At 41.3% G+C, this 16,586-nt stretch overlaps 2 protein-coding genes across 7 annotated transcripts in view; one reads left to right on the top strand and one right to left on the bottom strand.

Moving 5' to 3' along the window:
* The window catches only part of MAPK1IP1L (mitogen-activated protein kinase 1 interacting protein 1 like), a 126,170-nt gene that overhangs the window by 65,686 nt on the left and 43,898 nt on the right, over nucleotides 1-16,586 (top strand). The window lies entirely within an intron of this gene.
* Nucleotides 1-16,586, bottom strand: part of WDHD1 (WD repeat and HMG-box DNA binding protein 1) — an 86,603-nt gene that overhangs the window by 65,580 nt on the left and 4,437 nt on the right. For 4 of the 6 annotated variants that reach the window (XM_050798232.1, XM_050798233.1, XM_050798236.1 and 1 more), the window contains exons 3-5: nucleotides 5,806-5,917; nucleotides 2,077-2,228; nucleotides 106-217 (exon numbers count right to left, since the gene is read on the bottom strand). In XM_050798232.1, coding sequence (XP_050654189.1) covers nucleotides 106-217; nucleotides 2,077-2,228; nucleotides 5,806-5,917 — 376 coding nt within the window. The other 2 variants (XM_050798238.1, XM_050798235.1) reach the window with 2 other exon arrangements.

Genomic DNA, 16,586 nt, shown 5'->3' with positions numbered 1-16,586 from the left:
CAAAGCTTGAAAAGTTAGAGTTAGCAGAAAATTTTTTAGATAGTAGGAAATATATTTTTAAACATATTCAGGAAAAACACAAAAAGAGAAGGAAAAAAGAATTACCAGAAAGATGTCCTTAGGATCAAAGGAAAGACTTAAAACAGGGGCATCATGTCCTCGAAATGTTTTCTGTTGGCTGCTATCCATCACATCCACAATTTTGACTAGAAAATCACTAAGAACAAAAAGAGTAACGCAAATGAATAAATGCTAATACAAAGGCCTCTCCTAGGCCGGGCGCGGTGGCTCACGCCTGTAATCCCAGCACTTTGGGAGGCCGAGGTAGGCGGATCACGAGGTCAGGAGATGGAGACCATCCTGGCTAACACAGTGAAACCCCGTCTCTACTAAAAATACAAAAAATTAGCCAGGCGTGGTGGCAGGCGCCTGTAGTCCCAGCTACTCAGGAGGCTGAGACAGGAGAATTGCTTGAACCCAGGAGGCGGAGCTTGCAGTGAGCCGAGATCGCGCCACTGCACTCCAGCCTGAGAGCAAGACTCTGTCTCAAAAAACAAACAAACAAAAGAAAAAAAACACCTCTCCTAAAAGCTATGATCCAAATATTTCTTCCTCTTCTTTTTTTTTTGAGATGGAATCTTGCTCTATCACCCAGGCTGGAGTGCAGTGGTGCGATCTCAATTGCAACCTCCGCCTCCCGGGTTCAAGCGATTCTCCTGCCTCAGCCTCCCAAGTAGCTAGGGTTACAGGTGCACATTACCACGCCCAGCTAATTTTTGTATTTTAAATAGAGACGGGGTTTCACCATGTTGGTCAGGCTGGTCTTGAACTCCCTACCTCATGATCTGCCCACCTCAGCCTCCCAAAGTGCTAGGATTACAGGCATAAGCCTGTCCAAGTATTTCAAAATCACAAGAGTAAATGCTGTAATTTCTTTATAGCAGCTTATAAAATTTGGCACCCAAATTTAATGACTTACCTTTTAGTTTTGCTCTATAAATATGCTGAAAACACAAGTCAAGATTTCCCATTATGCTAAAATACAAACACTTCCTAAATGGCTTCTTTAGTTACATCTTAAACTTCTATTATTTGCTAACCTAATTATAGCTATAACCATTTTTAAAAGTACTATACCTTTCACTTCACCTCAGCAATGCAACCAATTATATTGTTTTCCTATGACAAAGAAGCATCAAGAGAAACTCCAAAATATTCTGACTATATAGTCCAAGTTCTAACTAAAATATTTTTTTTTTTTTTTGAGATGAAGTTTCACTCTTGTCGCCCAGGCTGGAGTGCAATGGCATGATCTCAGCTCACTGCAACCTCTGTCTCCCGGGTTCAAGCAATGCTCTTGCCTCAGTCTCCCGAGTAGCCAGGATTACAGGTGCCCGCTATCACGCCCAGTTCATTTTTGTCTTTTTAATAAAGAAGAGGTTTCACTGTGTTGGCCAGGCTGGTCTTGAACTCCTGAACTCAGGTGATCTGCCCGCCTTGGCCTCCCAAAGGGCTAAGATTACAGGCATGAGTCACCACGCAAGCCCTAAAATAATTTTTTAAAATTTTGCATCAAGCTATGCTTTCGGTATTATAAAATAGGCCATCTGCAGAGCAGTACATTTCTTTTCTTTTCTTTCTTTTTTTTTGGGCGGGGGACAGTGTCTTATTCTGTCACCTAGGCTGGAGTGCAGTGGCACCATCTTGGCCCACTGCAACCTCTGCCTCCTGGCCAGCTCTGCTGCCACACCCAGCTGATTTTTTGTATTAGTAGAGACAGGGTTTTGCCATGTTGGTCAGGCTGGTCTTGACCTCCTGAGCTCAGGTGATCCGCCCGCCTTGGCCTCCCAAAGTGCTGGGATTACAGGCGTGAGCCACCACACCTGGCCAAAGCAACATATTTCAATTCAAAAAGAAGCCCAAGTTTATCCTCAAAAACCTTTACTAGATAAAAAAATATATGAGGAAACAAAAAACAAAAAAGTAAGTCACAGTCCTGAAAACATTACCCTGAAACAAATAAACAAGGCCTTTTGTTCTAACATTATTTCCTTTTCTGATGTCAAAGAGCCTTACCTAGATCCAGCAGCAATTTTAGCACCATCCCCATTAAAGACCACATGGTTTGCATTTGTAGTGAAGCGAGTCAATATACCATCTGGAACGCCTTCAGGAAATGTGTGGACTTGAATAGTATTATTAGAAACTGCAGTGACCAATTTTCCATTCTAAAAGAAAAATTAAGGTAAGAAACATTAGCAAAACAAATCCAAATGACTGGGAGTCTCTCCATAGATAAAAATCTGGCAAAAAAAAAAACCCAAAAAACCTTAAAAATGTAGTTCATATCGGCCGGGCGCGGTGGCTCAAGCCTGTAATCCCAGCACTTTGGGAGGCCGAGACGGGCGGATCACGAGGTCAGGAGATCGAGACCATCCTGGCTAACACAATGAAACCCCGTCTCCACTAAAAATACAAAAAAAAATTAGCCGGGCGTGGTGGCGGCGCCTGTAGTCCCAGCTACTCGGGAGGCTGAGGCAGGAGAATGGCGGGAACCCGGGAGGCGGAGCTTGCAGTGAGCCGAGATCGCGCCACTGCACTCCAGCCTGGGCGACAGAGCGAGACTCCGCCTCAAAAAAAAAAAAAAAAAAAAAAAAAAAATGTAGTTCATATCAAGAGAAAAATTATCACTAAATATACAACTTTGCTGGAATGTGCATTAGCAAGAAAAATTTGCTAGCTTTAGAAAAATTAATTCTACCTTCAGCAACCAATCTTATAGCCTCTAATTTTTCTTTTATTCTGGTAAGAAAAATATTTGAATAGTACTTCTATGGATCCTAAGTGTTATAAAAATGAAGGAGACTCGAGAGAGCTTTTCAGAGAAAACACAGCTAGTCTCAAAATGAGAAGGCATCAGAAGGCATGGCCACAATAGTCATTGCCCTATGTTTCCACAACAAAATCATTACATGTCTTTTTAGAGTAAAGCCTAAATGCAGAATCCATGCCAGAGACTGGAGTGATATACCTATAAGGCAAGGAATGTTAAGAATTGCCACACCACCAGAACCCAGAAGACAGGAATGGAACATATCCTCCCCCAGAGCCTTGGGAAGAGCCAATCATGACGACACCTTAATTTCTGACTTCCTGCCTTCTGAACTGTGAGATAATTTTCTGTTGTTTTAAGCCACCAAATTTGTGGCAATTTGTTATAGCAGCCTTAGTAAACTAATATATGTTCACTGATCGGAAAAAAAATGACAATATCAAAGTATTGGAGCTGGGTGTGGTGGTTCACACCTGTAATCCCAGCACTTTGGGAGGCTGAGGCGGGTGGATCACGTGAGGTCAGGAGTTTGAGACCAGTCTAGCCAACATGGTGAAACACCGTCTCTACTAAAATTACAAAAAAATTAGCCAGGCATGGTGGTGGGCACCTAGCTGGGTGGGAGGCTGCGAACCCGGGAGGTGGCAGTTGCAGTGAGCTGACCCCGCACCATATTACGCCAGCCTAGGCAACAAGCATGAAACTCCGTCTCAAAAAAAAAAAAAAAAGGTCGGGTGCGGTGGCTCACGCCTGTAATCCTGAGGCCAAGGCAGGCGGATCATGAGGTCAGGGGATTGAGACCATCCTGGCGAACACGGTGAAACCCCGTCTCTACTAAAAATACAAAAAATTAGCCAGGCGTGGTGGCTGGCGCCTGTAGTCCCAGCTACTGGGGAGGCTGAGGCAGGAAAATGGCGTGAACCTGGGAGGCGGAACTTGCAGTGAGCCGAGATCTGCCACTGTACTTCAGCCTGGGTGACAGAGTAGAGACTCGTCTCAAAAAAAAAAAAAAGTATCCTGAGCAGAGGGTAAGTTCCTTATTTTATGAAGTAATCTCCATTAACATTTAGGGGTTAAGTCTTCTTAATTTTGTTATATTCGTGTGTGTTTGTGTGTGTGTGTATGTGTATATATATGTATTTATTTATTTTAACAAACGTAAGACTACACTATATTAACTGTTCTGAATCTCATTCTTTTTCGACTTATTGTAAACTTATTTTCAACTTATTATAAATATCTTTTCAGATGAAAATAAATAGAGATACCCTATTTTTATAGTGGCTGCATAGTATTCCATTATATGGCTCTACCAAAATTTATAAAATAACTTCTCAATTGAAAGACCCTTCAATTGTTTGTAACGTTTGCTATTATTATGAATTGCGCTTTTACTAATATCCTTTTCCACATAAACTTGAAAATAGCCAAAAATGACTGTGTCCATTCCAATTTTAATATATGGTATCAATTTGCTCTAAAAAAAAAAGTTTCTCACTTATATATCCAGACACTGTGTGTGATAATATTTACTTCTCAAAGCCCTCACTATTACTGGGATTAGCAATATTTTTCGTCCTTGCCAATTTTATGGGGAAAAAAATCCAATTTTAAAATTTGCACTTCTTTGCTTACTAGTAAGATTTAGCTTATATTTAATGTATGTTGGTCATTTATGTTTTTTCTTCTGGGAATGTATTTTCCAATTATATATGATCATTTTAAAAAGAATATCTAAACACCATCTAATCTACCTTAAATGCGCCTGGGTTTGGAAAAAATATGAATTCTGTGGAAAGATTTTTCTACCTAAACACAATACACTCAAATTAAAAGTCATCATGAATGAAAAGTTTAGGGGTTTATAGAAATTTAATTTCCAAAGTCCTTCTGAATAAGTCTTCATTCTCCAAGTAACCTACATCTCATTCCCATATTTGCCTTACACAAAACATCAGAAACATATATGAACATATATTGGGAAAGTTAATGAAACATTCCCTTTTCTAGAACAATTCCTTAAGTTATCTGAATCAGTAGGTGTTTTAGTCTGTTCTGTACTGCTATAAGAATACCACGGATTGGGTAATTTATAATGAACAGAAATTTATTGTCTCTTGATTCTGAAGGCTGGACACTACAAGACTGAGGGGTTGGCATCTGGCAAGGGTCTTCTTATTGCATCATCCCATCTTGGAAGAGTAAAAAGAGGGCAAGAGGGAGAGCAAGAGGATCAAACTCACCATTTTATGATGAACCCACTCCTGAGATAGTGGCATCAATCCAATCATGAGGCCAGAGCCCTCATAGTCTCAATACTTCTCAGTAGACCCCACCTCCCACCACTGTTATGTTGGGGATTAAGTTTCCAACACATGCTTTTGGGGTAACACATTCAAACCACAGCAGTGAGCTAAAACCACTACTGAGTTTTCCCTTAAAGGAAAAAAGGGAACATTTAAACTGTTCTTGAAAGTATTATTTTCCTGCATTTATTTTAATTGGTTCACCATTCATGTCCATTAATCTCTTCTAATAAACCACTCAGAGTTTACCTTTAAAATTTTGGGGTGGTTAGGTATGGTGGCATGCACCTACAGTCCTAGCTACCTGGGAGGCTCAACTGGGAGGACTGCTTGAGCCCAGGAGTTTGAGACCAGTCTGAGCAACATGGCAATATCCCATTTCAAAAAAAAAAAAAAATTGGTGTGGCAAGTTACGGCATTATCATGCATTTAAAAATATTATTTCATGAGATAAAAAAAGCAAAGGTATATCTATATTCAAAAATGTTTTTTCACATCCCTCAAAAAAAAATTGGTAGGGCAAGTTATGGCATTATCATGCATTTAAAAATATTATTTCATGAGATAAACAAGGTATATCTATATTCAAAAATATTTTTTTCACTCAAGCATAAGAATCACATGCCAGTATCATTTCATATCAATTGATATAACTGTTTTTACTACCTTCAAAGCACATGAATATGCCTTTTCTCCAACATTAATGAACTTAGGATCATCATCATCCAAGTCTTCCCAAATCCTCACATCACCATCACTTCCACAAGTCACAATAAAACTGTGAAGAAAAGACACAAATTAAAGTCATCGGGCATGGTGTCTCATGCCTATAACGCTAGCACTTTGGGAATACAAGGTGGGAGGAATGCTTGAGGCCAGGAGTTCGAGACTAGCCTCGAAAATACAGAGAGTCTCTATAAAATATTTAAAAATTAGCTAGGCATGGTTACGTGTACTTGTATTATCAGCTACTTGGGAGGCTGGGAAGATCACTTGAGCCTGGGAGGTCAAGGCTGCAGTGAACCATGATGGCACAACTGCACTCCAGCCTGGGCAACAGAGCAAGACTCTCTCTCAAGGGGGAAAAAAAAAAAAAAAAAACAAGTCACCTAGTTTCATACATATTAGTTTTTTGGAATGCTACCTCTATATTTACCACTTTTTCATAAAATGAAGACATTAGCCAGTATTTTTTCTCATTTTATACACATAAACCTTAAAAATAAAGTGCTAATTTTCTTCTATAAAATAAAATATGAGTTTAATACTCTAGTTCTTCTTTGGCATAAAATTTTAAAATTGTGAGGCAGAGTCTCATTCTGTTGCCTAGGAAGTAGCACGATTACAGCTCTCTACACCCTCCGCCTCCCAGGCTCAAGCGATCAACCCACCTCAGCTCCCCAAGTAGCTGGGACTACAGGCGCATGCCACCAGGCTGGTTAATTTGTTTATTTTTTGTAGGGACAGAGTCTCCCTACATTGCCCAGGCTGGTCTCGAGCTCCTGGGCTCAAGGGATCTGCCTGCCTTGACCTCTCCAAGTCAAGGGATTACCGACATGAGTCACCATGCTTGGCCAGCATAAAATCATTTATTTGTAAGAATGTAAGATAGATGGGCATATAATCTCTGCAACAATACGGACCGTATCTTCCTTGCCCACCATTGTATCCCTAGCACCAGTCAGTCTCTGACAGAAACCTTAATAAATATTGGTTGAATTAATAAATGAATAGATGTGTGAGCTCAACTATCCAAATATGTTTCAAATAGCCATCTGTATCTATCTTATTTTAAACTTCTCATCTTCCAAATGCTTTTACTCATTTAGTATGTGCCCTATCTATATATATACAAAAAAGTAAAAACAAAATATAACTTATGTAATAAAATAGAAAAATAACATATAATAAATAGAAAAAAAAAAAAACTATACAAAGAGTTGTGGATGTTCCAAAGAAAAAGATTAATTCTCACCTGGGAAAACCAAAAAGGTTCATAAGAAAGATGGTATTTACACTGGGAAGTCAAAGAACAAGTAGGACTAGATATGCTAAGACTGGTGACAAGGGCAGTTCCAGAGAAAATCACATGAACCAAAATAGAGTTAACACAGCACGGGGGAGTTTACCTGGAGCACACAAGCCAGGAAAGGAAAAAGAAAATGAAGTCTAGGTCACTTATTTAGAATAATCTTAATGCCAGAGTAAGGTGGTTAGGCTGCCTTCTATAGGGAGTAGACAGGAGGACCACAAGTCTCATTTTGCCTGGAATGCTCCTGGTTTATCTGTCCAATCGGCCTGGCATTTGTCCAGGAATTTTCACTTTAAAACATATTGCGTCTGGAATTAGTTGGTTCTTGGTCTCGCTGACTTGAAGAATGAAACCGCAGACCCTCACGGTGTTAGTTTTTATTTAAAGATGGTGTGTCCGGAGTTTGTTCCTTCAGACATGTCTGGAGCTTCTTCCTCCTGGTGGGTTCGTCATCTCGCTATCAGAAGTGAAACTGCAGATCTTCACGGTGAGTGTTACAGCTCTTAAAAGCAGCATGGATCCAAAGAGTGAAACAACAAAACTTCCACAACGTGGAAAGGAACCGAACCAGGTTGCCACTGCTGGCGCCAGCAACCTGCTTTTATTCCCTTATCTGACCCCACCCCCATCCTGCTGATTGGTCCATTTTACAGAGAGCTGATTGGTCTAGTTTACAGAGAGCTGATTGGTCTGTTTTGACAGAGTGCTGATTGGTGCATTTACAATCCTTGAGCTAGACGGAGTGCTAAAAGGAAAAGTTCTCCAAGTCCCCACTAGGTTAGCTATATAGAGAGTACCAATTGGTGTATTTACAAACCCTGAGCTAGACACAGAGTGCTGACTGGTGCGTTTACAATCCTTGAGCTAGACACAGAGTGCTAGACAGAAAAGTTCTCCAAGTCCCTACTAAGTTAGCTAGATACAGAGTACCAATTGGTGTATTTACAAACCTTAAGCTAGACAGAGTGCTGATTGGTGTATTTACAAACCCTGAGCTAGACACAAGGGTTCTCCAAGTCCCCACTAGACTCAGGAGCCCAGCTGGCTTCTCCTAGTGGATCCTGCACTTGGGCTGCAGGCGGAGCTGCTCACCAGTCCCAAGCCTCGCCTGCATTCCTCAGCCCTTGGGCGGTGGATGGGACCGGGTACCAAGCAGCACGGGGCAGCATCCGTCGGGGAGAGTCGGGCCGAGCTGGAGCCCTCCATGGATGGGGGGCTCGGACATGGCGGGCTGCAGGTCCCGAGCCCTGTCCCACGGGAAGGCGGCTGAGGCCCAGAGACAATTCTAGCGTGCTGCATGCAGGCCGGCAGTGCGGGGGGACCCCGCGCAACCTCCGCAACTGCTGGCCCGGGTGCTAAGCCCCTCACTGCCCTGGGCCGGCGGCCCCGGCCGGCCACTCCGTTTGTGAGACCCAGGCCGGGGCCACGCCCGCCAGAACTCGCACTGGCCCCTGAGCGCAGTGCACAGCCCTGGTTCCTGCCCACGCCTCTCCCTCCACACCTCCCCACAAGCAATCAGAAGGAGGCGGCTCCAGCCTCGGCCAGCCCATTGAGGGGCTCCCAGAGTGCCGTGGCGGGCTGAAGGGCTCCTCAAGCGCCACCAGAGTGGACACTGAGGCTGAGGAGGCACGGAGAGTGAGGGCTGCTAGCACACTGTCACCTCTCAATATTAGTATTAGTTGCATCAAAATTGGCTAGGGTGGAGCCTGACCAACATGGCGAAACCCCAACTCTACTAAAAATACTAACATCAGTCAGGCATGGTGGTGTGCACACCTGTAATGCCAGCTACTCCGGAGGCTGCGGCATGAGAACTGTTTGAACCCAGGAGGCACAGGATGCAGTGAGCCGAGATCGCACTACTGTAGCCTGGGAAACAGAGCGCAACAGTGTCTCAGAAAAAAAAAAAAAAAAAAAGGCTAGGGTGGGTTTGGCAGACCCCTTCTTTGTACTTCCAGCTTCTGCCATGGTCTCATTTAGTAATATAACACACATAACACATGGTTAAATCTGTAAAATGACTAGTGATAAACTATCTCCCCTTTCCCTACACTTTCCTGATGCAATGTAACTAACAAATCCTTTCAGTGCCAATATGTCAGTAAAAAACGGAATGAATTGAGACATAAGACCCTAGGGATAGCTACTTCTTTCAGTCCCAATGGTGATGAGAGAAGTATTTCACGTTTCTGTTCCGATGGACTTTTTTTTCTTTTTTGAGACAGAGTTTTACTCTGTCTCCCAGGCTGAAGTGCAGTGGTGCTATCAAAGCTCACTGTAACCTCCACCTCCTGGGTTCAAGTGATTCTCCTGCCTCAGCCTCCCAAGTAGCTGGGACTGCAGGCGTGCGCGACCACACCCAACTAATCTTTGTGTTTTTAGTAGAGACAGGGTTTCACCATCTTGGCCAGGCTGGTCTCAAACTCCTGACCTCAGGTGATCCACCCACCTCGGCCTCTCAAAGTGCTGGGATTATAGGCATGAGCCACCACACCCAGCCTCGATGGGCTTCTTGGTGTATCAGCAGGTGCACTGGAGGAGATGTACAAAGTTATAGGTGCCAGTTGGTGGGACCAATGGAAAATTATAGTGAAATATAGTGAAATTAATAAGAAATAAAGGCAGAAAATAGAGTTAAGCAGTCTTCTAAAGAGCTTTTAGAGTAGTCTGAATGTTTTTCTAAATGGTTTTGTCCTTTATTGTATCAAATAACTACATATTAATTTTATTGATTGCTATGCTTTTTAAATTTTGGGAAAAAAATAAAAACCAACACAACCCTTTCAGTGGCAACGAGCTAAAAAGTATATCAAGTACATATTTAATAAAAGATTAAATACTAAATTTCTGCTCAGGAAAGTTGATAATGAAAATATAACTTGAATAAAATGTTAGTTGACATTTACCATGGGGCTATAGTGACACTATAGTGATAATACCAACCACAGGAAAATTAGAAGAGAAAAAAGTCCCAAAGAAGAATCAGTATCTATTCAAGCTAGTAGTTATCTTAAGAAGGCTGCCTGAAAACTGTGATTCTACTCCTGCAGAAGGTGAGTTTATATCTTGTGAAGCATGATTCTTCCTAAGAACTTAGTGCTCCCCAAAACAACTTTCTGAGGTGATGAAAATGGTCTATACCTGGTTACTGAGCAATTGTGGCTAATGTGACAGAGGAACTGAATTTTTAATGAAGTTAACCTTAATTGATTTAAATCTACATAGCTGCATGTGTCTAGTAGCTACTGTATTGGACAATGCAGCATGAAAAGAAATGTCAGTTGTTCTAAAATAATTTTGTTCACTTTTCATTCCAAGTTTTCTGGTCCTAGCATAAAAAGCGAAGTGGGGAGGCTGAGGCGGGCGGATCACGAGGTCAGGAGATTGAGACCATCCTGGCTAACACGGTGAAACCCCATCTCTACTAAAAATACAAAATTAGCCGGGTGTTGTGGCGGCACCTGTAGTCCCAGCTACTGGGGAGGCTGAGGCAGGAGAATGGCGTGAACCCGTGAGGCAGAGTTTGCAGTGAGCCGAGAATGCGCCACTGCACTCCAGCCTGGGCAACAGAGCGAGACTCCATCTCAAAAAAAAGAAAAAGAAAAAAGAAAAAAAGCAAAGTGACTGTTAATGGGTTGTCTCCATTATCAAAAGAAATTTCGGATGAGATCAGGTGCATTCAGGGTGGTATGGCCATGGACAGCAAAAGAACTTTCAAACAGTTAAATGATAAAAGTATTATATCAATGTCATCAGGAGTTTTAAATAGAAAATCACCCATATTAATTCCAATAATAGTTTAGTTTACTCTTCAGTTCATGGAAACAAAGTAAACCTGGAAGTTCATTCTGCTGAAAGTGAAATATCTGACATCATTGGGGATTCTATGTAAATTTATTTGAAAAGTTTAACACCAGTGATAAAATTCTTAATTTTTACAGTAATACAAATACAAACTTTGGCAGGAAATAGAGTTAAGCAGTCCTGTGAAAGAAGTGCTTTCGCCGGGCGCGGTGGCTCAAGCCTGTAATCCCAGCACTTTGGGAGGCCGAAACAGGTGGATCACGAGGTCAGGAGATCGAGACCATCCTGGCGAACACGGTGAAACCCCGTCTCTACTAAAAAATACAAAAAACTAGCCAGGCGAGGTGGCGGGCGCCTGTAGTCCCAGCTACTTGGGAGGCTGAGGCAGGAGAATGGCGTGAACCCGGGAGGTGGAGCTTGCAGTGAGCTGAGATCCGGCCACTGCACTCCAGCCTGGGCCACAGAGCGAGACTCCGTCTCAAAAAAAAAAAAAAAAAAAAAAAAAAAAAAAAAAAAGAAGTGCTTTCAGAGTAGTCTAAATTTTCTTCTAAATGGTTTTATCCTTTATTGTATCAAATAACTACATACTAATTTTATTGTTTTCTACAATGCTGTAGGAAAAATCAATATTCCTTTTTTTTTCCTTTTTGAAACAGGATCTTGCTCTGTTGCCTAGGCTGGAGTGCAGTGGCACCATCTCGGGTCACTGCAATTCCACTTCCCAGGTTCAAGTGATTCTCCTGCCTCAGCCTCCCAAGTAGCTGGTATTACAGGCACGTGCCACCCACACCTGGCTAATTTTTGTATTTTCACTAGAGATGGGGTTTCACCATCTCTGGTCTCTGGCCAGGCTGGTCTTGAACTCCTGACCTCAAGTGATACGCCTACCTCAGCCTTCTGAAGTGCTGGAATTACAGACGTAAGCCACTGCACCCAGCCAGAAAAATCAATGTTTTTACTATATTAGGAAACCTGTGAAACACAAAAGTACTTGAATTTGGAATTACAATTCATGATTCTGTCCAAATTAGCTGCAAGATAACATATCAACAAAAAAGAAGCCATACTTGTCAAATTTTCAGATTTTATTTATATCTAGAATTGCAGAACAACAGAATTTTTGAAAAAAACATGTTTTGTTTCTGATTTTGTTGCTCAGGCTGGAGTGCAGTGGCCCTAACCACGGCTCACTGCAGCCTTGACCTCCTGGGCTCAAGCAATCCTCCCACCTCAGTTGCACACAAATCAATGTTAAATACACAAAAACTACTAGACCTCCTGGCCTCAAGCAATCCTCCCACCTCAGCAGCGCACAAACCAATGTTAATTAAATACACTAAAAATACTAGCATTGCAGGACATACTTTCTCCCTCTGCTTGGAATGATTAGGTTTTAAAATCTGTAAGCCTTTGAAGAGCGACCCTGTAAAACAACCTAAGGGTCCTACTGTAATAATGGTATTATTATTATCAGAAACAAGTCCTCTAAATCTTAGTTGCATTTAGTTGAAAACAGACATCTTTAATCAAAGCATTCAACTTAAGCTTTTGAAGCTTTTAGTGAAATGCAATTCATGAAAACAAAACTTATGCACAAGAAGACACTGAAATTTATCCCTACAAAAGCAAATAAGAATTGAACAAATTGCACATGAAAAGCTGGAATGGTGAATGATTTCATTTTAAAATTCTGGAACTGTACTTTGAAATATCTTGACTTGTGGGAAGAATCTTTTGATAGAACTCCTATTTTTAATTGTATAAATTTACGTTCTCTGCCAGAATGAAATAAAAGAATAGGCTTAAAATCTGTGAAACATCCAAAAGAATCATAGACAACTTGATGAATTTTGTCCTTAAAAATAGTGAAGACCCTATTATTGAAGAAGGGTACCATGAATGGAGATAAAGACAGAACCTATAAAAATACTGAGACTGAAGTATTTACTCATTTCAATTAAAACAAATTCTTAAAAATTATGACTCTCCCAGCTAGTAGAATTTGCTCTGAGCCTGCCAAGTACCTTAGAACCTAACATTTTTCTCTTTAAAAAATGTTATAGTCTAGGCCAGGCATGGTGGCTTATGCCTGTAATCCCAGCACTTTGGGAGGCTGAGGTGGGCGGATCACCTGAGGTTGGAGTTCGAGACCAGCCTGACCAACATGGAGAAACCCCATCTCTATTAAAAATACAAAATTAGCCGGGCATGGTGGCGCGTGCCTGTAATCCGAGCTACTTGGGAGGCTGAGGCAGGAGAACTGCTTGAACCCGGAGGCAGAGGTTGCAGTGGGCCGAGATGGTGCCACTGTACTCCAGCCTGGGCAACAAGAGTAAAACTCTGACTCAAAAAAAAAAAAAAAAAAAGAATTGAAGATCTAACTTCAAATTTATAAGGCATAAAATGCAACTCTAAACAAGACTAGAGCTAATTTTATGAGAAAAATTAAAATAACACTGTATTAAAAATATTTTTTTCAGAAAGATATCAGTAATACCATGGGACAGGCTAAAAAACTGATTAAAGCACATAAATATGTACCAGAAATGATTATCCTACATATATTAACATTGAGATCATATGTTTAATGTTTGGATAATCAATGTAAATAAATATTTTTAATTTTTCTTGGGTAAACTGGGTAAGTTGTTAATTTACATATTCCTAGAAAATTGTACCTTTGCTTCTAATTTTCAAAACTATTAGCATAAGGGTGTCAATGTATTCACATATTTTGAAGCCTTTATTGTACCTTTTTTATCTCTAATATTATTTTATTTGTGCCTTCTCTTTTTTGATTCATGACTCTTGCTAAAGCTTTGTTCTACCAGGTTCAACCCCCAAGAAACCAGATTTTAGTTATAAGATGTATGGGATTTACTTTAAAATAATAAAGAGTAAGGCTGGGTGTGGTGGTTCATGCCTGTAACCCCAGCACTTTGGGAGGCCAAGGCCGGCGGATGAATTGAGGTCAGGAATTCAAGACTAGCCTGGCCAACATGGCGAAACCTTGTCTCTACTAAAAATACAGAAATTAGCCAGCTGTTGTGGAGGGCATCTGTGATCCCAGCTACTTGGGAGGCTGAGCCAGGAGAATCGCTTGAACCCAGGAGGTGTAGGTTACAGTGAGTAGAGGTCGTGCCATTGCACGATCTGGAGTGCCAGACACTCCAGCCTGGGTGACAGAGCTAGACTCCGTCTCAAAAAAAGAAATCCACTATCAGTGTCTGGGCATGAAGATTAATTATATCAAGACTTCATCCACTGTATGACATAACCTCAAGGAGTCAATGATTACCAATGCATTTCTTACTACCTCGACTCTATCCTCAGAGAGCAACATTCCTTCCCTAATCTGACCACCTCTCCTTGACTCCTTCATTGAGTCTCATGAGGTTCATGGTGAGGCACCAGCAAAATCTCTATCTACTCAGCTTTCTTTCTGGTCATTCTTCTGGAGTCAGTGTTTCCTCTTCAGCCCTCTTAAGTAGTGACTGATTTCTTTCTATACCCCTCTGCTACTAGAGACAAAATCAAAACCACATAGTATCAACCTCACTAATTCAAATTCCTTCCCTTCTATTATCTTGAACCCACTTCAAGGTTTTCATTCTTACTGCTTTATAAAACTTGCCAATGGCCTCCACATTGCTAAATCTAATGGTGAATTCCCAGTCTTCAACCTGACCCACCAGGAGCATCTGACAGAGTTTATTATTTCCTGTTCCTCAAACACTTCATTTGGCTTCTAAACATCCTTCTTGTCTTTCAGTCCTCTACTTTTCTAGCTACTCTTTCTTAGTCTCCTTAGCTGGATCCTCTTTAACTTGATCTCTAAATATTTTGGAGTACCCTTGAACGTCTTTTCTTATCTATATTTACTCCTTCCCTAAGTGATTTCGTCCAAGTTCACAGTAATAAATACTATATATATAAGGACATTTCCCACATTTATATTATTAGCCAGGACCTCAATCCTGAACTCTGGAAATTATCAGCTAAAGGTGTAAAGGTAACCCTTGAACGACATGGGCGTTATGGGTTCTGACCCCGCAACAGTCAAAAATCCACATATAAGTTTTGATTCTCCCAAAACTTTACTAATAGCCTGCTGTTGATTAGAAGCCTTACTGATAACATAAACAGTCAATTAACACATATTTTGTGTATGTATTATATACTATATCTGTATAATATAGTAATATAGAGAAAAAATATATCAGGAAAATCATAAAGAGGAGAAAATATATTTACTATTCACTAAGCGGAAGTAGAGCATCATAAAGGTCTTCATCCTTATTATCTTCACATTGAGAAGGCTGATGGGGAACAGGAAGAGGAGTTGGTCTTGCTGTCTCAGAGGTGGAAGCAGGGAGGAAGTAGAGGAGGAGGCAGGAGAGGCAGGCATACTTGGTATGACTTTATAAAAACACATCATAATTTCCGTCTGACTCTTTTCCTTTTTAATTTCTCTAAAAATGTTTCCATACAGTACCAATCTTTCTTCCACCATTTCCTTCAGTTTCAGTGCTCATATCATAGAAGGGTCTATGTTATAAAATAAGTCAAAAGCAGTCTTGAATAATCGGAACCCTTCTGCCAGATTGCCTAAAGTCAATTTGTTTTCTGGCACTGCTTCTTCTACATCTTCTTCCTTATCACTTGGCACTAGTTTGGAAGCACTCATTTCTATCAAATTGTCTTCTGCTAACTCTTGGGTTTAGTGTCTATTAGCCTTTTTTTTTTTTGAGACAGAGTTTTGCTCTGTCGGCCAGCCTGGAATCGTGCAGCGGCACAATCTCAGCTCACTGTAACCTCCACCTCCCAAGAGAAGGTAGCATGTGGGATTACAGGTGCATGCCACCACACCCAGCCAATTTTTTTAAGTTTTTGGTAGAGATTGGGGGGGGGTCTCATCATGTTGGCCAGGTTGGTCTCGAACTCCTGACCTCAAGTGATCCATCTGCCTGGGCTTCCCAAAGTGTTGGGATTACAGGTGTGAGCCACCGCGTCCAGTCGTGTCTGCTAGCTCTTGAATGTCTCCAAGCACCGTATCTTGAAATTACTTCGCTCCCTATCTTTTTTGCCATACCCACAATCTCGTTCATGATTTCCTTGACTGGCTCTGCTGTCAATCTTAAGTCATGCACAACATCTGGACACAGTTTCCTCCAGCAGGAATTTATTGTTTTGGGCTTGATGGCCTTCAGAGCTTTTTCTATAACAATGATGGCATCTTCTATGATGTTCTCTCTACTGGGGTTCTCTTCCATAGCAATGACAATCCTTTCCATAGATTAGCTTATGTAATGAGCCTGTAAAGGTCTGTATGAACTCCTGATTTGGAGGCTGAATTCGAGGCATTGTGTTTGGGGGCAAGTATACCACTTGGACACCTTTAGTATTGAACTTACGGGGTTCTGGGTGGCCAGGGGCATTGCCCAACATTAAAAGAATTTTAAAGGCAGTCCCTTACTAGCAAGGTACTTTCTGACTTCAGGCACAAAGCATCAGTGAAACCAATCCAGAAAAAAAGGTTCTCATTGTCTAGGTCTTCTTGTTATACAATTAAGAGACTGGTAGCTGGTGTTTATCTTTTCCCTTCAAGGCC

Source organism: Macaca thibetana, chromosome 7 (genome assembly GCF_024542745.1).
Source record: "Macaca thibetana thibetana isolate TM-01 chromosome 7, ASM2454274v1, whole genome shotgun sequence".
Lineage (NCBI taxonomy): Eukaryota > Metazoa > Chordata > Mammalia > Primates > Cercopithecidae > Macaca > Macaca thibetana.
Note: the sequence above shows the minus strand (reverse complement) of the source record. Positions and strands in the feature narration are given on the sequence as shown.